Source organism: Schistosoma haematobium, chromosome ZW (assembly GCF_000699445.3).
Source record: "Schistosoma haematobium chromosome ZW, whole genome shotgun sequence".
Lineage (NCBI taxonomy): Eukaryota > Metazoa > Platyhelminthes > Trematoda > Strigeidida > Schistosomatidae > Schistosoma > Schistosoma haematobium.
Genome location: NC_067195.1, coordinates 88,843,376 through 88,871,116, shown reverse-complemented (window position 1 = coordinate 88,871,116; position 27,741 = coordinate 88,843,376). Strand labels below are relative to the sequence as shown.

Sequence of the window (27,741 nt, the reverse complement as noted above, 5' to 3'; positions counted from 1 at the left end):
TGGTGGCGTAGCATGTGCTACAATTCTTGCATTATTCTTTTACATCTTCATGTATGGATGGCCACCAAAATCGCTGGCGGACTGCGTATTCAGCTCTACGTTCTTCAGAATGACCGAGTTCGCGATGCACCTGTCCCACAATACTCTGGACCTTTATCCGCGGAATTATTAACAGGGGTTGTCTCGACTCATTGATTAAGAATAGTGTGTTACCATATAACTTCAGGTTGCTCCATTTACTGCAAATACGACGAGTTATTACGGATTGATCTTTTAGCTCCCTCATGGATGGCTTACTACTTCCATGTAGCTTTCTTTGATAAATAAGCTGTAAGTCCTGCACTGCTGCTTGCAGGGAAGGCCAATCGGTCTCCAAGGCTGTACTAAGAATAGCATTAATGGTATCGGGGGTCTAAGGTATGCGTAACAGAGCATCCGCGTTTGTTGACACTCAATGGTCCATAAAAACTTTCGTCCTTTGTGTGTCAGCCGATGCAAAGGTGCTGCCAATGATGCAAAATCGCAAACAAAGCGTCTGTAGTAAGAAGCGAGCCCCAGAAAACTACGGACGTCTTCTGGTGATTTTAGTTGCGGCTAATTAACAATGGCACGTGTATTTTCTCAGTCTGTGCCTACCCCATCTGCAGTGATACAGTGTCCCAAGAAGATTACTTCTCTCCGTAGCAGTCGGCATTTAGATAGTTTTACCTTCAAGTTGTGTCGTCTAAGGCGCTGAAGAACCGCTTTCAAGTTAGCATTGTGTTGTTTGGGAGTGCTGCCACAAACAATGATGTCATCAAGATATATCAGGCATTTGTGTGGTACTATATTCTGTAAGACTGTTTGCATCAACCTTTGAAATGTAGCTGGGGCATTCGTTAGCTCAAAAGGCATCACTTGAAATTCATATAGACCATTGGGTACTATGAATGCTGTTTTCTTCCTATCTTGAGGTCGAACTTCCACCCACCAATACCCTGACGCTAAGTCTACAGTCGAAAGCCAGCAAGCACCTTTCATGGCATCTAATGTAGCGTCTATCCGCGGAAGTGGGAAGGAATCACGTTTAGTTATAACATTAAGACGTCGGTAATCTACGCACTAAAACAATAGGCGATGCCCAGGGGGATGATGAGGGAACTATAATCTTTTTGTCTAGCATATCTTTTATCATTCCATCTAGTTGTGGTCGATAGTGTACCGGTACCCTGCAAGGTGGCTGTCGAAGAAGCAAATGATCCCCTGTGAAAATAGAGTGTTGAACTGTTGTCGTCCGGTTTCCGGATATACTCTCCTCAAACACAACACTAAACTGTTGAAGCACAGCAATGGTTGCTCGACGGTCGTCTTCGCTTATTGTTCGATTATCTTGTACCCGACGTACAATTTTAGAAATCCCCACATGAGCTACGGGTTCAGTTGGCATTTCATGAAGTTGTAGGTGCACTGCAGCCCCACCAATTTTCACTTCCGACCTATCCATGTGCCTAGAAACCTGGTATTTTAACATGAAATCAACCCCGAGTATCACGTCCCAAGTCAGTGTGGAGCAAACCAAGAATTAATGTTGAAAAGGATTCTTGTCTATCGTTAACTCTAACCCTATCTTAGAACACGCTTTCAAGGGGTCTCCGCTTGCCGTAATTAATGCAGAGGAGCATTGTTTCCGCCGAGTCTTGTGGTTGAGTTTCTGCAATAGGTCTTACGTGATAAGGGATACTAAAGCTCTCGTATCTAACAGTATATCATTCTCAGTATTGTGCACTCTACCTTTAATAGTAACGGGGCATACACGATTAACATAACAAGAAAGTAGATGACAACGATACGGCTTACCTCTGTTCTGCACGCGATTATGATCGCATATCTTGGCATTTTTGCCAAACCATCTGCAGTAGAAGCATTCTATTTGACGGTCCCGATAGTTGTTCCCTGATGACCGTCTGTTCCACATGTAAGTCGGCTGCCCTCGTCTGATATTCCGGCCAGGGGACTCTCTAATAGCCGCTGCACTTTGAAAACTGTCTTGTCGACTAGACTCAGTGGCTTCTTCCACAGTCATCACTGTTGGTCGATAGGTCCCCGATGGAACTGACAGTTTTTCTGCAGTCAAAAACCGAAGTGCTGTTCGTTTCAAATCGGCTGTGTCAACCGGTGGCACTCGTAGGAGATGTTCTCTTAATGCGTCAGGCAGCAGTCCTTCGATAAAACGAGAGCGTATAATTTCTTCTCGCCCCGAGATGTCCAGACTAGGGAATGCTTGAGTTGCTATCTGCTGTAATGAGTGAAGATAATCGATGGGGCTTTCATGCGGTTTCTGGTGGCGCGATAAAAATTGGATGGCCGTCTGCTGGGTATCCACCTTCAACGAAAAACATTAATCTAAAATCTTCCAATTTTGAGATGGTGAATTGCACACAGTAAAGCCGTTAGCTGTCGCTCGTTTCGCTGCTTCGTCATTTAAGTAGGACAGAAGGTAGTCGAAGTGTTCCGATGTTGGGACTCTACGTAGACATGTCATTACTCTGATTTTCCAGATATCATAGTCTGATGATACTCCTAACAGTGGCGGTTGACGGGGCGTTGTGCTGGCTGCCACGTTTCCTGGAATGACCGGTGGTTCATCGTAGTTTTCGTCACGTTTTGCCATGAACACCCCTAGTTTGCCAACCCTCGACTGCCGTCAGAAGGCGGGGTAGCATACCCATGTCCACAACCGGCCACTGAGGAATATGCCTCTTGGAGAGAGGGGGTAATGTAACAGTAGCAAAAATCATTACATGTGATGTTGCTAACACGAGTCTGTTTTTCGTATTGCCGGACAACAAAGAGTAAACGCACTGGGAAAAGAGGAACAAGCTCAGCGGAAGCTGAACCTGCAGAACGATAGATAAAACTATTTTGTAACAAGTTTTCCCTTTTTGTAATATGACAGCGTCTTTCAATTTTAAAATATATCTCTGTTTTGCCAGTACGCCGCGTTCTCACTTCGGAGGCAGTTGTCAGTTCTGACTGTTGTGCTGTTGTTTCAGATCGCTCCTGAACTACCAGGGGTTTCACGTACTTGGAGTGTGCAGGCAACAGTTTTGTTCGAAGGACAAGTTTATTAATCTCAGCGTTTCAAATACCGTGGTTAACAGTCCGAAAGTGTTTTGTAATGCGTTTCTAACCATCTGAGTACAGAATGTTAATTAAGAACTTATCTGCGTAGTAGATTATTAGAACGCGTTGAATACTTCAATTAGCTTGGTAGTGTTATTAGTCGTTGTGAGGTAATGTATAACGCAATCTCAGTGTGATTCTATAAATTTCGCATCTGAATAGGACTTCATAAATGTTGTTCTAGTTTGTTCTTTCTCAAACCGTGCCTAACTCTTCTACTATCAGTAATTCCAATATGAATTTGACGCTGTTACTTTTATTTTCTTGAATTCCATATGTCTGACCAATGCAGCAATTTTTACGAATATAGATTTATTCTAGACACTACGTTGACTTTAATAGTGTTTTTTCGCTTTAGATTGTGCTTAGATACCCGAAAAGCTGTGGAAATAGCAGTGATGTTTACTAGTAACATAGACTTAAAGGGTAGGAAAATTAACTGGATTTCAGTGGCGTTTATAGAACAGGTAGATGTACGTACGTACGAAGTTCTACGTTGTTACTGACTGACGGAGATGCTCCGAAATTCACCCCGCCTGGCTCTGAACTCGATGAGGAGCGAAGGCAACTTGAATGTAATTTGATAAAAAGTCTACGTAATGATCGTTATATGTGGTTGGTGACAAAGGCATCAATAATAGGTAACAGTAGATAACTTTTTTCAGTCTTATCAAGGAAACGAGTATTGAAAATCCGGTTGCTAATGAAACTACCTTGGAAAAAGACGGAACTGTTACTCATGGTCAGTCTAGGAAACTAAACTGATGGGCAGAATACTTTAAGGAACAGTCCGACTGGCCTTCAGCCACACTTCAGTTACTCACTATCTTCAAGCAACCTGAATGGCCTCTACCAGGGAAGTCCTACTCACTGCCTTCTCGTGGCGGGGGTGTTGTTTACGAAAATGAGAGGACGAAAAGCGAATGTCCGGCGCTTTAACCGGACCCAAACCAATGGTGCACATGGGCTCCAGTATCCTGAGGGGGAAAATAGCGTATGAACCAATCGTTGGTCACCGGCTACCATGCGACTGCATCTCCTCACGACGCTCCACTGCCTTGTGGATCAGGCCTTTAGGTCCGAGGCTCGGGGTGTGACCCTCTAAGAAAACCATCTGTTTCGGTCTGGGCACCCGGGCAGTATCACAGCCCCCACACACAATTATGGTGCCCTCTTGTACCAATATTTATGTGTTCAAATAAATAAACATGAATGGCAAACTAATCTAAGCCTTCTAACTCCTAATAAGGTTGGAAAAGCTACAAGTAATCTTAAGCTAGGGAGAGTAGCAGAGCTTGACGGATCAACTCCTGGTCCAGTTTTATAGTATGAATGAAGTGGTGTTGAGTGCTATTAGAAGTATGAGGGCAGTCATCACACAGTTTTAACAGTTAAATTAACTGGAAGTGTAGCTAAAATCTAGGAACTGGATATATTCCTATCTGCCTGACCTCGATTGCTGATCGTCCTGGTTTATAAGAAAGGAAAAATTCTGTTGTGACAATCACAGAAGAATCACTTTAACTAATATAGTGTCTAAAATATTAGCCTTAGTAATGCTTCGACGTCTAACTAGAGCTCGCGAAGAGCGAACCCGAGAAAATCAGGCGGATTCTAGACGTAAACGTGGATATGTAGGCTAAATATTCTCCTTTCGACAGATTGTAGAACAGACATCCGACTATAGTCGTAGGTGTTGGTAAAATTCAGTCTTGGTAGCACTGAGCAACGATGCCAGGATGTTTGTAATGCGTTTCTCTCCCTCTAAGTGCAAGTTATTGCTTGAGGACTGGCCTGCGTCAATAACTTCACTTATCTTGGAAATCTGATCAACCCAAATGGGTTGGTGTCTGACGAAATTTCAGCACGGATCCGAAAAGCTCGTTTGGCATTTGCCAACTTACGTTACCACACGACGAAGGAGAGATGTACATATATCAATTAAACGACAGGTATACTGAGCAGCGGTTCGTGGCCACTGAGGGTGGAGGATACTCGTAAGTTACCAGTATTTGATCGCAGATGTCTTAGAAATATTACTCGCATCTGTTCGGATCACCGGGTAAGTAAAAGTGAGGTTAGATGCGTGGTATTAGGGGATGATGGTAAACCAGTTGATGAGGTTGTGAATGTTCATCGACTGAGATGGTTGGGTCACGTATTACGTATGCCTGAACACCGATTACCACGACGCTCAATGCTGATTAGTGTTGGGGATAGTTGGAAGAAAGTTAGAGGCGGTCAAACCAAAGCGTGGCATCAGTGTTTGAAGTCACTAAATTCTGGTCTGAGCCATGTTGGTAGATGCAGACTACTTGGTTGGGGTACGCGCGACTATCGTAGCCAGTGGTTGTAGGCAACTTGGACCGATGTATGTATGTACCTGTTCCTATGTTTTAGCTAACTGACTGATGGGATTAAGTCATAAAATGACTATCAAACAATAAAAAATAACATAGAATGACTTGTTTCCTAAAAAATATTGTTTCTCGAAATTGAGTTAAGTAATTTATTAGTTTTAGTCAGATTTATAATATTGACAATATTTGAAAAATGCAATCAGTTTTTAGTGTTTAAAAGTATCAAGGTGATCGACAGTCCCCAGCCGTGATTGTTCTGACTATTAGGCACCGGTTCTTGAACCAACTATTTCCGCATACTTCATACAGCTTTGAACCACATTCAACCATCTCGAATCCTGTATTGACGAAATGTTTCTGGGAATTAAAAGAACATGATAATGAGAAGATATTTGAAAAGTATAAACAAATTTATAAACAGCGTAGGAATACTATAGCAGAGCCTGTTGTAGTTATGGTGATGATTTTATAGATCCGAATTGCTTCTAGGTAGCTGGGTGTTCATAACCATTTGGTAATTTTACTCACTTTACCTTGTACAGCTGACTGGCTTAATTAGACTTGGATTTTGCAGATATATATCAAGAAGACGAAATAAGGTATGTTATTTTTCATTTGTTCAGGGTCTACTAGTCGACTAAAAAGGTGCTAATGAGGACTATCTGTGTAAAAAGTCCTGCTAATCGCATTCGCTGGTCTACTATGTAGCACTTTGATTAAATATTTCCCAATTAAATTGTAGTTTCAGAAATAGGGCATTTCTTCCTAGGTATCAATTCACTCAAATTTTTATTCCCTATGTAGATGTGCTGCTTCGAAAAGCTTCATGGGTAGCTCGTTTCACACATTTATTCACCTAAAACAATTCGGATAAAGTTGATGTCAAATGACTCTCACACATTAAGCAATTCATAAATGTCTGATGATTTAATCTATGTGTGGTAACTCGGATTATTTCTGTGTAGAAGCTCAGACTAGACTGCATAGTTAAGTCAGTCAGTCTGCATAGTTAAAAAGGATTAATTAATATCAATCTTAAATGTAGTTTTGGTTTAACATCTTCCATACACTCGACACTCAAAGATTGTGGAACTTTTCGTTTAAATTGGGACAAAACGTCTCACGAATCACTCTTCATTTATATGCCTTTCTCCAACTTTATCTAATTATTATTTTAGTTGTCATCTACACTTTAAAGGGTTTATGCTTACAGAATAAATCCACGATTTAACCTGCCTAGATTCAGTTTGTTCATAATTATTTGGTTTTCTATTTATTATCAACCTCATCAGGTTCAAAAATATTCATACATACTGAATACAATAGATATTAGTTAACATACCAGAGATAGCTGGTTAGCAAAGATTGCAACATTGTGTACACCAGCTGCTTTGTATTCAGTGCATAAGTAAAGTTGAGTACTCTCCTCTACAAATTGTCTCATCATTAGATTTTTAATCAATTCAGAAAGTGATTTATCTGGACCAATATGTAATCGAATATATCGTAAGCGTTCGTTATTTCCTGATTCCAATAAGAGACTAGCACATATATCTCTTTGATAAGTGGATGCTCTAAGAATCTGGAATTTATGTTTTAGAAATAGAAAAACAAATAAACAATTAGATTACATTGGATTGTTGTCTCCAGCCTTACATACACCCCCATATTACTACTTTGACTTGGACATAAAAGTGTAGTTTTATCAAAAAGTGAAAATTATTATCCTCAATTATAAAATCTAGGTTTTCTAGTCTCAATTCATCTAACTTCTTACTTTGCAGATTTCGCTACTAATATGAGTTATTATTTGATTAATAATCGTTGGTTTTAAGACTTCAAATGAATGGATTAGTGTTTAGTGCTGAAATGCAACGATATGATGTAACTTAGGATTGACTGCTCACCAGATCATTGATGCGAACAGTCAAATGGCGCAATATCAAAGACAACAATGTTAACCAGTGGAATAGGTTTTTTATCTGATAGAAAATTTCAAATAAATCCTACGTTACGTTCAACAATCTGATCCAAACCTTTTCAACGAAATATAATCAAACATCAAAATGATCGAATATAAATAGGTAAATGGTTCTCCGGTTAACAACTGTATACCAAATAGGTTATCTAATCATGCTAACAATGTTGAAAGTAAGTAGTTGATGTAGTGCGTACGAGACATTTGGTGTACAACGAAAAGTGTAAAACGATAACGGATTGTGTATAGTTGTAAGTGGATCTGAGGTATGAGAAAGAATTTCATTGACTATTTACCGCCTGTGATAGGTGGATTTTTGAAGAGAGCATACAATTTTTATGTATGATATGAGTCAAACATAGCATAGCATGCATAAAATGAATAATTAATAAAGACCAAAACGATGAGCTAAAAGATGAACCGAAAGAACAGGTTAACACGGTAGTGATCCCATATCATAAAGGAATTTTATATGAGGTCAGAAAGATCTTCGAAATATAAGAGTGTTCTTTCGATCAGACAATACTGTAAGATCTCAACTGGTAAAAATTAAAGATCCAATACAAAAGAAGAAATAATAAAGTTATGTTTATGAAATCAAATGTAGTGACTGTATTGCTGTATATGTAGGTGAAACATCACGACAACTGGATGTGAAGATGGATGAACACAAAATTTGCTTAAAGCGCATTCTCAAATCTTAAAATGATGTAAAAAAAGCTCAGGAACAAACCAGCGATAGCATTACACTCAATAGAGTCGGCTCATACAATTGATGTCAGTAAGCCAAGAATCCTACAAAAACGTTTTAGTTCTTAAAAAGACTAACAGCCGAAGCCAAACACATATGGGCGAATCGAAATAATAATAATAGGAGAGATGGAATACAGTTAGCTGTCCCATAGTAACTAATAGTTAATAAGTAAGTCTGAGCTCTTTGTTTCATTTAGTCTATCCCTTAATATCTGAACAACAATTACATCCAACTGTTCTAATCAGTTGATTTCTCTGAATAAATGGTAAATAACTTGAACAGTGAGATAACGCAAACATTCACTCATTTATTTTTCTTCATTTTACTTTCAACATTGTTAACATGGATTAGATAACCTATTTGGTATACAGTTGTTAACCGGAGAACCATTTACCTATTTATATTCGATCATTTTGATGTTTGATTATATTTCGTTGAAAAGGTTTGGATCAGATTGTTGAACAGTGTTGGGGACGATAGATGAAAGTTCTTATAAAATATAGAAATTATTAACAACAACAAAAAATAAACGTGTATATAAATATCATAAGGGACTAGTGGGAACCAGTTTTGTTTTCGATTATTCACTCTTCAATGGCTGGTTATACTGAATTGTTGTTCGTCATATCAATTTCTTAGTTGTTTGGTGTTTGATTTATTTCAGTTGTTTACTATTTTTTTTAAACAGACCGTTTTGTAACCCGTAAGTATTCCTTGAAAAATAATAGATATAGTCCTGTAAAACAATTAGTCCCTTTGATAAATTTCTTTAATGTAATAAGAAGACGAAGACTATCAGAACTATATGATGATATATTAGCGCAATACATTTCGAACAATCTGATCACTTATATACTTGTTAAGATCATTTATATATAAAAAATAAAAGGTCAACTACACAGGAAACGGGATAAGAGGAGATAAGGATAATAATAATGTGAACACAATTTGAAACCTAATCACTCTGGATAATCAGTCAATATTACCAGGGTAGGTTTTTTGAACACACAAAGGGGGTTTGGGTTTTCGTATGGCTAAGGATTCAATAAACCTTAGTATACGCCCTTTTACACTTTTATACAACACTACAAAACTGAATTTAGATCAATCTTGTGACCTGTTTCATTTATATGTTTAGCAATAGAGGATGATGGATGTTTATCCTCTGCTCTTATTGGATCACTTGATTGTATTTGTTTCTGAAGCCATTTTGGTACATGCTCACACACCCTAATGTTGAGATCACGATTACTCCTCCCTATGTATGTGTGACCACACACACATTTATATTGGTAAACACAGTGGGATGTGACGCAATCGTTTCCATGTACTTTAGGTTTTGAGTGAAGCATGCACCTTGTTCTTTCTTTGATAGTGAGCTTCGCTGCGCAATACGTTTTATTGATGACTGATTTAAGTCTGTGTTTGAATAAAAGGCTAGTTGAATCACCTCTGAATGGCAATGTGATGTAGACAGGCTTTTTTTCCACCAAGGCTACAATAGGTCTCACTGTACCATGGACTTTCCATCTGTTTATGAATTTCAGAGGATAGCCATTTTCTATTAATGTTTTATTTAGCAATGGCGTCATTTGTACAAATACGATCGAGCCTGTTGAAAAGACACCTTATCAAACCAGGTTTGTATTGCACAGGGCAATAACTATAATAATTAAGGTATTGACCTGTCCACGTTTGTTTTCTAAATATAGATCGCATCACATAGTTCTGATAATCTTCGTCTTCTTATTACATTATCGACATATACCAGTTCATTTGTTTTTCAATTGTAATTATTCATCCGACTGAGGTCAATTTAATTATTTGTTATCTGTATTACACGTTACATGACATTTTCTGTGTAACTTTGTCTAAGTTACTATGTTATGATAGTACATTTTGTTTTGAAGCTAGTAGTCTGGTTCTTGAAGCATCTCTCTTAGCTAAAAGCTCTCAAATTCGGACCCTAGTTTACCTAATTCAGTTTGGGAGAGTAAATAATCTCACTATCTCTTATGCATAGTGCAGCTCAATGTTAAGTATATAACACACACAATTGACAGATAAATTATGCACTATGATTGTCAAACTTTTTCGTCTGTTACATTACATCAGGTATAAAAAAGTTCCTTTTTATTGTCTATTTGAATTCACAGGATTGTTTGTTCTATAGATGATTTTCTCTAGCCTTTTCTATAAAGAGCAATACATAATAGTGGAGAAGATTTGTAGCTCAGGTGGATGATTTTGATACAGTTTTGTTCTCTGAGCTGGATGGTTTGGTCGTGGAGCTTTCATCGTTCTTCTGAACGATATCATCAGCACAAACTTCAGATAAAAACTTCAAATATAAGGACAAAATTCAAACCAATGGGAGACACAACCAAAAGAAAGAAGTAAACAATGACAAATTTAAGGTCAGTAAGAACCGATCAACATCGAGGTGCACAGAACAAGCTGTGAAACACATATGGAGAAATTCGAACACTTCACTTTTATCTGAAGTTTGTGCTGATGATGTCGTTCAGAAGAACGATGAAAGCTCCACCATCCACCTCAGAGAACAAAACTCCACCAAAAGCAATACAGAATAGAATATGATCTCATATATCGTTGTGTTTATATGTATTAAATTATTGTTATAAAAGCATTCAAAATTTGTTTTACACTAACCTGATGCATTTCATCTTGTTCATTACCTTGTTTAGGATCTAAAATAAGCATTACTCCATATAGTTCATCATTATGAATTTGTCTCCAAATATAAGATTTAAACCCTGTATCTGATGTATTTAATGCAGCTTCAAAATATTTTAATGCCAATTGATGGATTACAATTTTACACATTTCACTTTTTGGTTCCATACCAGCACAGACAATTTGATGATCATAACGTGTTACATAATTTTTTAACTCATCTAATACATCGAATAGGTCGTTTACGGCAAGCTCTTTTGAATACAAAAATCCAGATAATAGATCTAGACGAAATAAATAGGAATATTTGTTCTAATGGGTCGATTTTCATAAATAGACATTATCATTAAGGGCATCTTTATAATGTTCATTAGTTTCCAAAAAAAAAAAAAACAAAAACAAACTAAACTAGCACCCAAATACCACAAGATAACTAGTGGTATATGAACACTATTCTACTGTACGATCAAACAGAAACTCTTCTATGATGAACAAATTGTACTTTTAACATGTGTTAAATGTGTTTCTCAAAAATAATGGTGGAATTTTCGCTTTAGAACCGGATAAATGAAAAGAAGTACACCCAGTTGATATGAGGTTGATAATCATAAAGAAGATTAATGATATATAAATCTGTAGGTGGAGCAGTGGTGGGGTTATGGAAATACACAACTATTGAGCTTCAGGTTTGAATACTTATTCATCCAGCTCAATTTGAACAAAAAGTTAGCATCAGTAACCTCAATGCATAGTGTGTTACTCAAGTGAAACTATACGATCCCATACGTGGTTATGGAGTTTCATCATTATAACTATTATTATGCTAGATACACTTTTACTGACAGTTTACTGCCAGCTTTTTTGTTGTTGTGAGAAACTAATTCATTCGAAGATAACCGTACAATAACTTATTACGTTATCGGTACTCTATTCTTGCTTGACTTTCCCAAATAGTATTTATTTCAATTCTGTTTTAACCTAGTATTAACCCTACACATTTAATTACATCTTATCAAATCGACTAATCATTTCATGTTAACATTTCTCATGATGTTGTAATTACTTATTGGTTACATGATTATATAAATAATCACATGAAAATGATAAGTGAGGTTAAAGTTGTAGTGACCTGCTTTGTATCAAGAGAATGCGATTGGTTTAATGGAAACAATTATTATTATAACAAATTGTACCAGTGATTGTTTAACTGTACTAAAGACATCCATTATTCTTCCATTCTTCCTTCCGTTGGTTGTGACCTTGCAAGAATTCGGTTACGCTCAGTAACCACACTTGTAACTTGGCACGATCTCGGTATTCTTTCGATATCACGAGATCGCCAACACATACATCTCGACTACAGCCATCAACTGTCTTCTGATATTTGGTCTACGGAGGATCTTATCGGTTAACTGGCACGTAGTCTTCCTGTAGTGGTGATCATAGTCAATCGCGACAAGACGTCACACTACAAAGTAAAACGAGTTTCTAAGGGATTTAGACAAGGTATTTTTCAGATACCACCTGAACTGCTAGACGGCACTGTTTCAATCATCTAGCATTGTATAAATGTAACTTCATTATCGTAAGGAGATTTATTATTTGGAAAAATTTCATGTTCTTTGTTTGATATCATTTTAAGTCTCCAAAATGTTTAGATCTTTCGAACGTTTATTAGCAGCTTTTCTTCTGTAAATACAAGGCGGTACCATAAAAGTCTTTTAAACTTCATAGGATTGCTAAGTGGAGCTTTGTTGAACGATATGTTTTAAATAGTCTCTACCCGCTCATTTTAAAGGTCTAGATTTAAGTAAATGATAACGATTAAGTTTCATCAACTCAGTAAATGATTTTTAATGACTTTAATCAAGTGATCATATGAAGTAATTTTCCTAATTCCTTACTGATCTTCTGCCTTTGATATCTATAACTTTTGGCCAGTTATATACTGATATGATGAAGCAAAAAGGTCGCATTACTTAGGCCAATATTTTTTGGTATTAATTCAGGGTTCTAGATGTGAACTTCGTTTAGTGTTACGTTTTAAGGTCGATAGTTCTTGTATTAATTTAGTATAAACTTCGTTTCGTTTGACAAGTGTGTACTATATTTCAGTTCGACAATTATATTTCTCTCAGATGGGTTTTGTAGATATTATAGTAATTTCAATGGTTAAGATCGTGAGTTCAGTGCTTCCAGGTTTTCCATGGTGGTCTAGCTTCAGCTGACTCATGATCTTAACCATTGAAATTAATGTAATATCCACAAAAACCCCTAATGATATTAACCAACATATGCTCACTAGTGACTGGCTTCACTAGGTATATTCTGGAGTTCTAGTGAGAAGTAGTGACCAGTGGAGTTCAACCAGGTCTGTTGTGAGATTGTAACTGACTGAAGACAATGGTGGATGTGTCGCTCAATTTCGTGAATTAGTTGAAGTTAGACATTAACACCGTTGGGTGCCGGCCAGCTTAATGGTCTAGTGGTTAAGTGCTCGCGCGCGAAACCAGTAGGTCCTGTATTCGAATTTCGCAGTGAGCGATGTCGTGGATGTGTATTGCTGAGGAGTCTCATAATAGGACGAAACGGCCGTCCAGTGCTTTCAGGTTTTCCATGGTGGTCTAGCTTCACTTGACTTATGATCTTAACCATTGAAATTATATTTCTAGCAGACTGTATTTTCTGTGCACGTTTTGAAAATAACTCTATGTACTTCCCTCCTATTATATGTGTCATTATAAAGTGCATTTAGAAATTAATATTTAAATGATTGTATTTTGGTCTAATGTTGAGATGATTTTGGGATGTGTTTTTAGAGAGTCAATAAATCTTCATTGCATCAGTTTTTTGTGTTCCTACTTTGGATTATGGGAATTACACTGGTTTCCGTTTGAGAGTATAAGCACTAAAATCAAGGGGTTGTAGTTGTTTGTGATTGTTAGGTATAAACAACAAAGCTGCAGATCCAACAAAGCCGATACATTTACTCTTCGGTAGATGTATTAGGCTTATTAATTCTAACCGGTGTATTTTAAGTAGAATGCTGATCACTAAGCGCATATATATAGATTTAATGAATTCGATACGACTGCGTCATTTGTATTAATACTACTACTAATAATAAATGTTATATGGTTAAAGAGGGACAAAGTGAACTATGATAGATAAGTTTTTGATCGTTATCCGTTTTGTAAAAATTTTACTGTTTACATCTGATTTTGTAATTGTTAGTGAAATGTTTGTAAACTCCCCTCATACGCTTTTTAGATATTTAGCCTGTTTACTGATCGAGAGTTTAAGTACTTAGTATGAAGCTGCATTTTACTGCGAAAGCTATTGAAATTGAACTAGATCCAATGGCGTTAGAAGTGGCGACTTTGTTTGGTTGAAAATCAAGGAACTAAGCTATTGTTCCTCGTGTAAAACACATTTTAAAATTTATTATTAATAGTGGAATGATTGAACAAAGCGGGAATATTCAGTGTTACTATTACTTTTTTTTTGTTTTTTACTTACTATTATGATCATTAATCTGATAATTGCCATCCAATTTAGCATGTCCAAAAAGTTTCTTTGTTGTAGAGCTTTCTACATTGACTATATAACTGAGAAATACAATCCAAATCATCATAGGTGGATATATTTTTATGGATCTTCTGTTTTGTACTTTAATCATTCTAAACTATATTAATGAATAAACGGAAAAGTAGATCAGCATGAAATTACATTCAAGAATTATCACAAATATATATGTAGTGAATTACTAGAACGTTAAACCTCTTTAGAGAAGAAAATAGTGAATAATGGTACTATAGTAATTTAAAAATCATAAGTAATAATTGTCACACCTTTCATTCTACACTTATGAATGCCATAGTTAGAACCTTGCCAGCACATCATGCAAATACTTACTTACGCGTGTTACTCCTCGTGAAGGAGGGTAGACCGCTCACCAGCGTTCGCCATCCAACCCTGTCCTGAGCATTCCTTTCCAGCTCCTTCCAGTTGTTATCCATCCTTTCCATATCTGCTTCTATTTCCCGACGTAATGTGTTCTTTGCTCTTTCTCATTTCCGCTTCCCCTCAAGATTCCAAGTCAGGGCTTGCCTCGTGATGCAGTTTGATGATTTGCGTAATGTATGTCCTATCCATTTCCATCGTCTTCTCCTAATTTCCTATTGATCTGGAAGCTGATTCGTTCTCTCCCACAAAAGGCTGTTGCTGATGGTATCCGGCCAATGGATGTTGAGTATCCTGTGTAGACAACTATTTATAAATACTTGTACCTTCTTGATGATGGTTGTAGTAGGTCTCCAAATTTCAACTCCGTACAGTAGAACTGCCTTGACATTCGTATTGAAGATTCTCACTTTGATATTGGTTGAAAGTTGTTTTGAGTTCCATATGTTGTTCAATTGTAGGGATGCGGCCATTGCTTTGCCAATCCTCACCTTTACGTCTGCATCTGAACCTCCTTGTTCATGGATGGTGCTGCTGACCAGGTATTTGAAGGATTCTACATCTTCCAGAGTTTCGCCATCAAGAGTGTTTGGATTGGTGTCCTCCGTGTTGTATTTGAGGACCTTGGTTTTCCCCTTGTGTATTTTGAGGCCTACTGATGCAGAGACTGCTGCAACGCTAGCTGTGTTTATCTGCATTTGTTCGTGTGTATTGGATACGAGGGCTAGGTCATCTGCGAAGTCCAAATCGTCTAATTGGTTCTGAGCTGTCAATTGTATACCATGTTTTCCCTCAGATATTTAGGTCTTCATAATCCAGTCGACCACCAGAAGAAAGAGGAAGGGAGAGAGTGAACAGCCTTGTCTGACTCCGTTCCTTACACACCGTGCAAATAAAACTCGCTAATTTAACAATCTTCAGATGGATTGAAATTACAACATAGCATGTTTGCCTTCTAGTGTTAACAGCGAATAGCAACTACCTTAATGCAGTTAATAAGGTTATCCATTGTGATGATTCAGTAAAGTTATTTTGTTTGTAATGCTTATTGTTTGAGGTCCTGTCAAACCGTTCAGTTGGATAGCTTTAAGGTCCAAAGCAAAAGATTTAAAGTTTGATAAAGAATTGGTACTATCAAATGTAATAGGAGGTAATGAGAACAATGTTTTCTTCATGGATAGCTGGCATCTTTAATAATATCGCCTTTCTTCAACAGTTAGATAGTTAAGAATGACCAGTCATAAATCTAGCACTGTTTCATGTTTCTTTCAGATTTCTAGTGTCAGTTGTAAGGCTTGTAAAGTGTAAAGATTATTTATAGGTTGTTAAGATTTTAAAATTCAGCATTTATAACGGGATACAATGGACATCTAGGATGTAACTGAACGATCTAGACTTCGCAGATGATCTGGCCCTTCTATCCCAAACGCAACAACAAATGCAGGAGAAGACGAACAGTGTAGCAGCAGCCTCAGCAGCAATAGGTCTCAATATACACAAAGGGAAAAGCAAGGTTCTCCGATACAACACAGAATGCACCAACCCAATCACAATTGACGGAGAAGATTTGGAAGATGTAAAAACCTTTAGATATTTGAGCAGCATCATTGATGAACACGGTGGATCTGATGCAGATGTGAAAGCGCGGATCGGTAAAGCAAGAGCAGTATATTTACAAGTGAAGAACATCTGGAACTCAAAGCAACTGTCAACCAACACCAAAGTCAGGATTTTCAATGCAAATGTCAAGACAGTTCTACTGTACGGGGCATAAACCTGGAGAACAACGAAAGCCATCATCCAGAATATACAGGTGTTTATTAACAGTTGTCTACGCAAAATACTTCGGATCCGTTGGCCAGACACTATTAATAACAACCTACTGTGGAGGAGAACAAACCAGATCCCAGTGGAGGAAGAAATCAGGAAGAGGCGCTGTAAGTGGATAGGACACACATTGAGGAAAGCACCCAACTGCATCACAAGACAAGCCCTCACATGGAATCCTTAAGGCTAAAGGAGAAGAGGAAGACCAAAGAACACATTACTCCGGGAAATGGAGATAGACATGAGAGAAATGAACAAGAATTGGATGGAACTAGAAAAGAAGGCCCAGGACATAGTGTGTTGTCGGATGCTGGTCGGCGGCCTATGCTCGATTGGGAGTAACAGGCGTAAGTAAAAGTAAAAGTAAATAATATTACATTATTCAGACTACTTGGTTGGGGTCCGTGTGACTATCGTAACCAATGGTTGGAAACTCTGGGTGACATGGTTCAGAATCAATCACAATGGCGTAGGTGTATACATTCTTTGTCTTCCCTTAAACTATGAGATTAAAATTGCTTCATATATTTCTTTCTACCAACTAATTATTTCTTCCTGTACTATATTCTAATATGTAATCTTTCTTTTATATATTACTACCATTGAAGTGATTACTTCTATGCATTTAATAATCATCTTGTTGTACTAATGAGGTATAGCAACTTGTACCGATGCATATATGTTCACAGTCACTTTTTGGCTTTATTGTGTATGAATGTTATTTCCTATTTTATGCTACATTGCAATCTGTTTAGTTGATATATAAACCCAGTATGTCTGAAATAAATGATTCGATTCGCATGGTGGAAGCCGATATTTGGTGTTCTGGACTCAAGTGGACGGGCTAGGTGGACATAGGGCCAATAAGGACGCTAGACTACCCATACCGGTCGAACGTCACGTGATAAAAGCCGGAGATAAAGTCACAACAAACACTATACATTCAAATATATCAGGTGAATTTGATAAAAAAGAGGTGCTTCCAAAAACATTTATCTTAGATTTACAATCAATAATGATGTTAATTAGAGAAGGGTTTTTATGCATATTATAGTAATTTAATAGTTGACTTCAATTGAACTTAGACCACCTGGAGTCCCATACTAGGACTTAACCGCTGTCTAATACTTCCAGGTTTTCCACAGTGGTCTAGATTCAGTTGACTCATGATTTCAACTATTGTAATTAGTATTTCTTAAGTTGAAATTTTCATGCATAATTTAAATAGTGTAAAGTGTAACAAACAAAAAATACCGAATTTATTTATCAAATGGTTAAGTTGTTTATTATTGTCAAATGAGGCTGGATATTTCTTATGTCTTAAATTTACTAATTCATGTCATGCTTAAAAGGAATAATAATTTTAAGTTTTATGTTATGATAGTCAATATAGAGATATACTTGCTTACTTACACCTGTTACTCCTCGTGGAAGAGCATAGGTCGCTCATTCTTTGTGTATTTGCCAGTGGAGCTCAACGGGGTCTGTTGTGAGGTAGTAACTCACCGGTGGCAATGGTGGACGGTGTAGCAAATCGGTGGATTAGTTGAACTTAGACGTTAACACCGCTGGATACCGGCCGGCTCAGTGGTCTAGTGGTTAGGTTCCCCCGCGCGAAACCAATAGGTCCTGGGTTCGAATCTCGCAGGGGGCGGGGTCGTGGATGCACACTGCTGAGGAGTCCCAAAATAGGACTAAACGGTCATCCAGTGCTTCCAGGCTTTCCATGGTGGTCTAGCTTCAACTGACTCATGATCTTAACCATCGAAATTACTATAATATCCACAAAACCCATTTGATATTAATTAGAAATTCGTCTACTTTAAAGTGAAGTTAAATTTCCCATTTAGAAACTTAATGAATAAAATATCACTTTTCTATTTTCAATTAGTTTTTCATTATAATTCTACATTAATGTTTCTTTTAAAAGAATAATGGTATAATACCAATTAAATGGGCTTATTTCACAAGAATTGGGTAATTAATTAATGAAACGAACAAAAAAGGGTTACAATAATCACACCATTTAAAATAACTATTTGTGAATAATTCAAAAAAAACATGCAATTCAATGATTGGCATAATGTTTTGATAAGAGAATTGGAAAAGGTATTCTTATTAACAAGTCAATTATTCATAATAGTTATGTAAGATTATATAGATGAATAATATTAAGATGGTGGAGAAGATTTGTAGCTCAGGTGGATGATTTTTGATGGAGTTTTGTTCTCTGAGCTGGATGGTTTGGTCGTGGAGCTTTCATCGTTCTTCTAAATGACATCATTAACACAAACTTCAAATAGAAGTGAAGTGTTCGAATTTCTCCATATATGGCTCATAGTTTGTCATGTAGTTTTCGATGTTTATTGGTTCTTGTTAACTTTAGACCTATTATTGTTTACTTCTTTGTTTTGTTTGGAAGAAAACAATGATAAGTTTAAGGTTAACAAGAACTAATCAGTATTGAGGTGTACAGAACAAGCTGTGAAATGCATATGGAGAAATTCGAACACTTCAATTCTATTTGAAGTTTGTGCTGATGATGTCATTTAGAAGAACGATGAAAGCTCCACGACCAAACCGTCCAGCTCAGAGAACAAAACTGCACCAGAATAATATTAAAATTAGGAATCTAAAATCTTATTTTAATAGTCGAATCTATGAGTCATTTGGAGCTGGAAAACCTGGAAGCACTGGAAGGTCGTCTCTTCCTATTGTAGGACTTTGCAGAAGTGCGCATCCACAATACCACCCCGCGAGATTTGAACCCAGGACTTATCAATCACGTGAACGAACGCTTAACCTCTAGACCACTGAGCCGACCTGTATCCAATGGTGTCAATGTCTGACTTCAACTAAGCCACGAAATCGAGCGACACATCCACCATTGTCGTCGGTGAGTTACTATCTCACAAATGACCCGGTTGAACTCCACTGGTCACTGCTTCTCACTAGAACTTCAGGAAATACCTCTTGGAAACCGTCACTAGTGAGCGTTTGATGATCATAATCAGAGAGGAGTTTTGTGGATATTATATTAATTCTAATAGGTGAATCCAAGGGAATAACAATTCTTGTTCAGTGACCCTTGATTGCATTGTTCGATTACTCCTCTCTATGTATGTGTGTTTACACAAAGATGTAAATTCGTAAATACAATGGGATGTGACGTAATCATTTGTGCATTGTCTAGGTCTATTTGGAATCATGGGCTTAGACTTTTTAATTACAACCAATTGAGCAGCATAATGGGTTTTCTCGATGGCTGCTTTCAATCTCTGTCTTAAACCTATACTATTTAATTCACCTCTATATAGTAGATAGATATACACTTTTATCTTTGAAACCGAATAAACGAGAGGTCTTGACGTTAACTGACTTTCGCACCTATTAATAAACTTTACTGGATAACCATTTGATATTAATGTGTCAGTCAGCAACTTTTTATCTTTTTCAACCCTATCCGTAGTGCAAATTCTTTGAGTCCTCTTAAAGAGACATTTAATCAGGCCTTGCTTGTATTGCAATGGACAGAAACTATGGAAATTTAAGTGCTGCCCCATCGAAGTTGTTTTCCTACAAGCTGATCATCTTATAGTACCATCCTCTCTTTGGCTCAAAAGTATGTCTAAAAAGGGCAATTGGCCATTATTTTCTGCTTCATAAGTCATTACGATATTGTTTTGAACCTCATTGAGTTTATCTGAGAACTGGGAAACCTCAAAACCTTGATCACAAATAACTAGTATATCCTCCATGTATCTTCTATACAAAGTTGCTTCACTAATGAGTTTACTCGTCATATTTTCAACATATGACATAAATACATCAGTTAAGAGATGTCCCAAAGGGCTACCCATAGCAACACCATCAACTTGTCCAAAATATTCGCCTTCAAACATGAACTGAACATGTACGGTATATAATAAAAGTAATTCTTTCAAAAAGGATGACCGAATAGGAAAAAAGTGGAAAATTTGTAGATATATAGTGATACGAGAAATCGACAGTCTTAGTTAACGGCACATTAGTAAAAAGAAAGTTTACATCAAAGGAATGCAAAATCTTATCTTTAATATTAATGTCCTCCAGAAGATCAAAACTTACATAATTTATTATGAATTGGGTTTAACAATTTAGGTAGCTCATATGTAGGAGAACGATGCATAGACAAAATTGGTCTTAATAGATTATTAGGTTTATGAATTTTAGGCAGTCCATATAAATTCGAAAGAACAGATTCGGAAAGTCTTGGCAAATTATGATATTCATTTTATGAAGCTTTAGTAGATTGGACTTGACTTTGGATTTCAATTTTCGAACATTAATATTAGATGGAACGTCCTGCAATAACTTACTCTGGTCACCAAGTATAGATAATATTTTTTTGGTGGAGATTTGTTCTCTGAGCTGGATGGTTTGGTCGTGGAGCTTTCATCGTTCTTCTGAACGACATGATCATCAGCACAAACTTCAGATAGAAGTGAAGTGTTTGAATTACTCCATATGTGTCTCAAAGCTTGTTCTGTGCACCTCGACGTTGATTGGTTCTTATTGACCTTAAATTTGTCGTTGTTTACTTCTTTGTTTTGGTTGTGTCTCCCAATGTTTTGATTTTTGTTCTTATGTTTGTGCATGATTTTTCTGATTGGTTGATAAATAGGATTGATTTCAATATGTTTGTTGATTGCTGATTGACCTGAGTGCCAGGCTTCTAAAAATTCTCTGGTGTTTTTGGAGTTTCCTCTGTCTAAGATTTCCACATTTTTCCAATCGAATGAGTGTCCGCAGTTGTCCACGTGTATTGATATAAGTGAAGAGATATCATGGCGTTTGACTGCTAATTGATGTTCATGTAGGCGTATGTGGAGGGGGCGTCCGCTTTGTCCGATGTAGTGTTTTTCGCAGTTGACACAATTTATTTTGTAGATGATGTTTGATTTGTTTTCCTTTGTTATTTCATCTTTTGGTTTGCATAAGATTGATTGTAGTGATTTTGTCGGTTTGTGTGCCACACCTATCCCGAAAGTTTTCAGCAGTCTCGTCGCGGTTTCTGATATTCCTTGTATATATGGTAGGGTGATCCTTTTGTTGATTTTTGTGCTTGACTTGAGTTCTAATGCTGCGTGCGGTTGGTATTTTTTGATGAAGTTGATGGGGTAGCCGTTCTCCTGAAATACATCCTTTAGGTATTTCTCTTCATTTCTTCGTGCTGCCAGTGTGCTGCAGTGTGTCCTCGCCCTGTTGAACAAATTGTGTACGCAGTTGATTTTGTGCGCTCTGGGGTAGTTGCTATTGTAGTTGAGAGTTTGATCCGTATGGGTTGGTTTCCTATATACTTGAGTTTCCAGTTTTCCTGTGTCGGTTCTAGTGATCAATATATCCAAGAATGCTAGTTGGTTGTTTGACTCCTGTTCCATGGTGAACTTGATGTCATCGAAGACGTTGTTGATCAGGTTGTAAGTGTTTTCTAGTTCATTCTTTTTGGCGATGACGAAGGTGTCGTCTAAATAGCGAATCCAAATTTTTGGTTTGATCACTGGTAATATAGCGGCTTCTAGTCTTCGCATCACTGCCTCTGCGATCAGTCATGATATTGGTGATCCCATTGGTGTCCCTTTCGTTTGTTCGTAGATTTTGCTGTTGAATTGAAAGTATGTTGTTAGGCATAAATTGATGAGTTCCTGTAGACTTTGAATTTGAAGCTTCGTGTATTTAGCGAGGTTTGTGTCGTTGTTGAGCAGCAGGGATATAGTTTCTTTTGCTAATCTTGGTTCAATTGAGGTGAATAGTGCTGTCACGTCGAAGAATATCATCAGTTCGTCGTTGTTGATTTGGATGTCCTTAATTTGGTCCAGGAATTGTGTAGGGGATTTGATTGAGTGGTTGGCTGAATCTACTAAATGTCTCAGTATTCTTGAAATTTCTTTTGACAAATTGTACGTTGGTGTTCCAGGGAGTGCTACAATTGGACGTAGTGGGATGTTTGGTTTGTGTATTTTGGGTCTGCCATAGAATCGAGGAAGTACTGGTCCGTTGGATTTCATTCTCCATTGTTCTTGTTTTGTTATTTCTCCTGCTTTGACTAGCTTGTTTAAGGTCTTTCAGATTTGGTTGTCTAATTTTTTGACGGCATTTGTATCCCTCAGTTTGTATGTGCTCTTATCTTCCACTAGTTCTTCGGCTTTTTTGACGTATTCTTCTTTGTCCATGATTACTGTGGTGCGTCCTTTGTCCGCTGGTATTATGACATACATGACATTGATCACCGCCTCGTGATCAATCAATTGTAAATGCTTGGTTTATTTATTACGCTTGTTTGTTTGATATTTTTAATCTATCCGTTTAAGTTACAACATCCCCTTTGGGTATACTTTGAAATAATTTCAAATGCATCACTGAACCAATCATATTTGTAAATGTTAAAAGCAAGTTTAATATTGTCTTGAAAAAAGAAACAATCAAGAAATTGAGTAGTTCAGAAAAATCAAACGAATGGGGGACACAACCAAAACGAGGAAGTAAACAATGACAAATTTAAGGTCAATAAGAATCAATTAACATCGAGGTGTACAGAACAAGCTGTGAAACACATATGGAGAAATTCAAACACTTCACTTCTATCTGAAGTTTGTGCTGATGATCATGTCGTTCAGAAGAACGATGAAAGCTCCACGACCAAACCATCCAGCTCAGAGAACAAAACTCCACCAAAATCATCCACCTGAGCTACAAATCTTCTCCACCATCTCATAATATTTTTTTCTTTATAGTCACATTTATTATTAACAACCACCAGTGCACCTTTGTTAGGTCTGAGGATCACAATATCTGACCTACTTTGAAGGTTTTTTTTAAAGTGGTGAAATGATTAGAAATAAAAATATTCCGGTATCTGATTTGAGAATCGTGGAAGTGCTGGGCAATATCAACTAATGTCACCTTTAACCAATTTTGGTTATCTAGGATGGTTGGGACCAGAGGGTTCAACTGATCATAGAGATTTTCGGACTGAGCATCTATCGATAGATCAGAAATCTTGGCACGTGCAGAGGCGAAATTAAATCCGAGAGATAGGGCTTCTTTCTTAAATACGGAAAGTTTAACAGATGATAAATTTGTTGCATACTTATCTGGGTTAAATTGAAATAAATTTCCATCATTATCATCAGTAAGAGATCTGTTCAGCTTTTGGTTAGTAATATAATTTGTTGAACATATACCTACATGGCTTAAAAACCAATTAGTGTCAAATAACAATTCTGTTTTGATCCGACACAGTAGACCTTATATCGATGGCCAAGATGAAAAGATTGCATAATGATCGTTTGAACGCAAAAGTAAGTTTGCTTTGTGAGTACGGATGAAAATGTCTTTAGTACTGTACGAGAGACACCCATGACCTATGTCGTATATCTCATGGAATACGTTGGGTAGCTCGGAAAACGTTTTCCAAGTCATGTGTCAATCAGGTGATTATGAACAGAGTTATCAATCATTCTTGACTATGCTTTACGCAATCAAACAGGATGATCCTTCAAAAAATAATGACAAACCTGCCTGATTGTGTATTCCATGTAATTGTAACTGGTACGTATATGCTTCCTAATGTAAGGCAGTTTGAAATATTGTACTTTTGTTAAAGTGTAATGAACAATGCTCTTATAATAGTTCACTAAATAGTTGACTTAGTTGTATATTTTTGAGTTTTCTGAAATATGAATCTGTTTACTAATCCGAATAAATACTTCTGTTTGTTATTTTGTAGAATTTGAATAGAATAGTAACTTATAATAACTCAAAGTATTTCTACTGGTTCACTATAGTACTTTTGTGTGATAACTGCACAATAATCAGAATGTGGTTTTGTGGAGATTGTAGTAATTTAATAGTTGGATTCATGATCGAAGCTAGATCACCATAGAAAACCTGAAAGCATTGAACGACCGTTTTATCCTAGTATGGGACTTCGTGACCAGTGAAGTCCAACCGTGTTAGTTGTGAGGCAGCTACTCGATGAAGACAATGATGGACGGTCGCGCAATGTCGCGGAATAGTTGAATTTAAACACTAACGTGCCGGCTCAGTGGTCTAGATGTTAAGCGTTCGCGTACAAGGCCGCAGGTCCTGGATTCGAGTCCAGTATGCGGGGTCATGGATGCGCGCTGCTGGAGGGTCTCGCATTAGAGAGAAACGGCCTTTCAGTGCTTCCAGGTTTTCTGTGGTAGTGTAGCTTAACTGTACTCATGAATTGAACTATTAAAGTACACAATTATGTAGTACCTTTTAGACGTATACTACTTATGGTGTTAGCAGTATGACTGCACGTTTATGTACATTTTTTAACTCAAAATTCAATGAAATATCGGCATATTTAGTGTATTTTCCGTACTGTTTTTTATCCAGTTGTGCTTATGAAGGTACTTTCCATCAGCCACAAATATCATCTGGGTAGAGAGATTGACCCTGTTTGCGGCCATTTGCGTTCGCCACTGATAGAACAATTAGGTTTGTCAGTCAATCATAGCGTAGAATCTGTGCATATGTACATATCAGAATAGTATAGGTAGTAACAGTGTCAGTGGTAATGGGAAAGATTAGGCACCGAATACAGAACTCAAAAAGGAAATATAAATTAGTGAAACAAAAACAAAACAGTTATGAGGAATTTAGATTCTCAGGATTCTGGGGAAGACAAAGAATAGATGCAACTGTGCCATTGCAAATGATTTTGAGTCATGCAATTCAAAGTCCCTAACCATTAGTTTTGATGATCAGCCGCACCCCAACCATGTAATCTACCCCTATGAAGATTAATAAATCCAATTTTTAGTGGATTCATGGATTGAGGCTATGTTTTGTTTTGACCACCGCTAGCTTTCTTCCACATTATTCCAGCACCAGTAAACATAATCCGTCGAGATAAATTGTAACGAGAACTGTAATACTGTACAGTTTATCATTGATTTATAAATATCCTTTACCTTTAAGCTATACTATTTTATAGTTGACCATACTCTCATTTTCTTCATCGAAATGTTATGATTTTATAAGTGTGCATTTATGTGTGTATGAGTGAGAAATGGCTTTCTGAATACGTTCAAGTTTATTCATGGATTTCTTTATAGTTTTTATTAAATTTAATTGTCAGAAGGAGTTTTTTGGAGATTTTAGAAACTTCACTGATTGAAATCATGAGTCCATTGAAGCTAGACCATTATGGAAAACCTGAAAGCACTGGACGACCGTTTCAAGAGATACTCCTGGAGTTCTAGTGAGAAGCCGTTACCAGTGGAGTTCAACTACGTCTGTTGTGAGATAACAACTCACTGAAGACAATGGTATACGGTGGCGCAACTTCGTGGATTGGTTGAAGTTAGACATTAACACCGTTGGATGCCAGCTCAGTGGTTTAGTTGGTTAAGTGCCTGGCGTGAGACTGATAGTTCCTGGGTTTGAATGTCGCGGGGTGCGGGATCGTGGATGCGCACTGTTGGGACAAAACGGCCATCCAGTGTTTCCACGTTTTCCATGGTGGTCTGGCTTCAATTGATTCATGATTTCAATCAATGATAAATTGAATCGTTTGTTTGTTTTGTTGTTGTTTTTGTTGTTTTAAGGATTATAGATCAGAAATATAATTTAGCTTCATAAAGTTTATCCTTTATTTAAATCATATAAATGATTTATACCTTTTTATTATAATAAATGAATAGAATATATATATAGAGAGAAATGGATAAACATTGTCCAGAATCATCCCAATTCAACTAATCAATTCATTGAATCAAACGAATATCATTTAATACTTTTAAAATAATAATAAAAAAAAGAGTAAATAAATAAATAATTTTTCTTTTTTTCTTCTTTTCTTCTCTTTTTCTTTTTTTTTTAATACATAAAACAATCTATTGAATGTCATAAATATCATTCATTCATTCATTCATTCATTCTGATCTCCTATGGGATTAATTCATTTTGGTTTGTAATTCTTTTTTTTTTATTTCTTTTTTTCTTTTTACCAAAAATGTAAATAAACTGACTTTAGGTTGAATCATAATGGGTAACTTATACTCCTTTACATAGTGGGGGGGAGGGGGTGAAAGGCATAAGTAACTAAGTAAATTATTATACATTTTAATGGATATCAATATTGAAATTGATTTTGTTTTATGAATATTATAATGATACACTTTTATTAAACAAAAAAAAGAAGAGAAAACTCAATTGAATCCAATTTCATTATAGTTAAAAGTACCCATTTCGACATTTGGTAAATAAGGATGGAACGAATTGAGCGAAGAAATTCTAGTTCAATTAGTTCTTCATTATGACTCTACACTAATATACCTAAGTATGATTTACAATGATATAATACTCATCAAGTGGATACATTACGTAATAATAATAATAATATAATGACATTTAAATGAACATTGAGTAATCGAAAATCAAGACGTTGCTACTTTGGGTCATATATGAAAAAGAGAGAAGGAACAGAATTTTTTTAATGGATGGTCAATACAATAGTAGTTATGTAAGAATCAACAGATGAATGTTGAGAAATAGTTCTATTGACGTAAATCTTATACCGATGGCCAAGCCAGCGAAAGTGGTTGTACAAATCTCTTTTGAATGCAAACATTAGGTTTGTGAACATGGATTGCGATGGCTTCAGCAATGTGCAAAATGGCGCACTCGTAAACCATGTAGCTAATTTAATGGGATATAATAAATAACGTTAATTAAATTGTCAATTTTTTTATAGTTATTTATTATTAAATTGTTATGTAAACTTAATATTGAGATGGTGGAGAAGATTTGTAGCTCAGATGGATGATTTTTGATGGAGTTTTCTTCCCTGAGCTGGATGGTTTGGTCGTGGAGCTCTCATGGTTCTTCTGAACGACATCATCAACACAAAGTTTAAATAGAAGTAAAGTGTTCGAATTTCTCCATATATGGCTCACAGTTTATTATATAGTCCTCTAGGTTTATTG

General features: G+C 36.7%; 1 protein-coding gene across 1 annotated transcript in view; it reads right to left on the bottom strand.

Annotated features, from left to right (window-relative positions):
* Positions 1 to 4,426: 4,426 nt before the first annotated feature.
* MS3_00004698 (uncharacterized protein) overlaps positions 4,427 to 27,741 on the bottom strand; it is a 41,844-nt gene continuing 18,529 nt past the window's right edge. Inside the window, exons 2-5 of the mRNA XM_012942518.3 lie at positions 14,471 to 14,636; positions 10,928 to 11,235; positions 6,865 to 7,104; positions 4,427 to 5,879 (exon numbers count right to left, since the gene is read on the bottom strand). Of these exons, the coding sequence (XP_012797972.2) occupies positions 5,745 to 5,879; positions 6,865 to 7,104; positions 10,928 to 11,235; positions 14,471 to 14,630 (843 nt within the window). The 5' untranslated portion in view covers positions 14,631 to 14,636 and the 3' untranslated portion in view covers positions 4,427 to 5,744. The remainder of the gene's footprint in view (positions 5,880 to 6,864; positions 7,105 to 10,927; positions 11,236 to 14,470; positions 14,637 to 27,741) is intronic.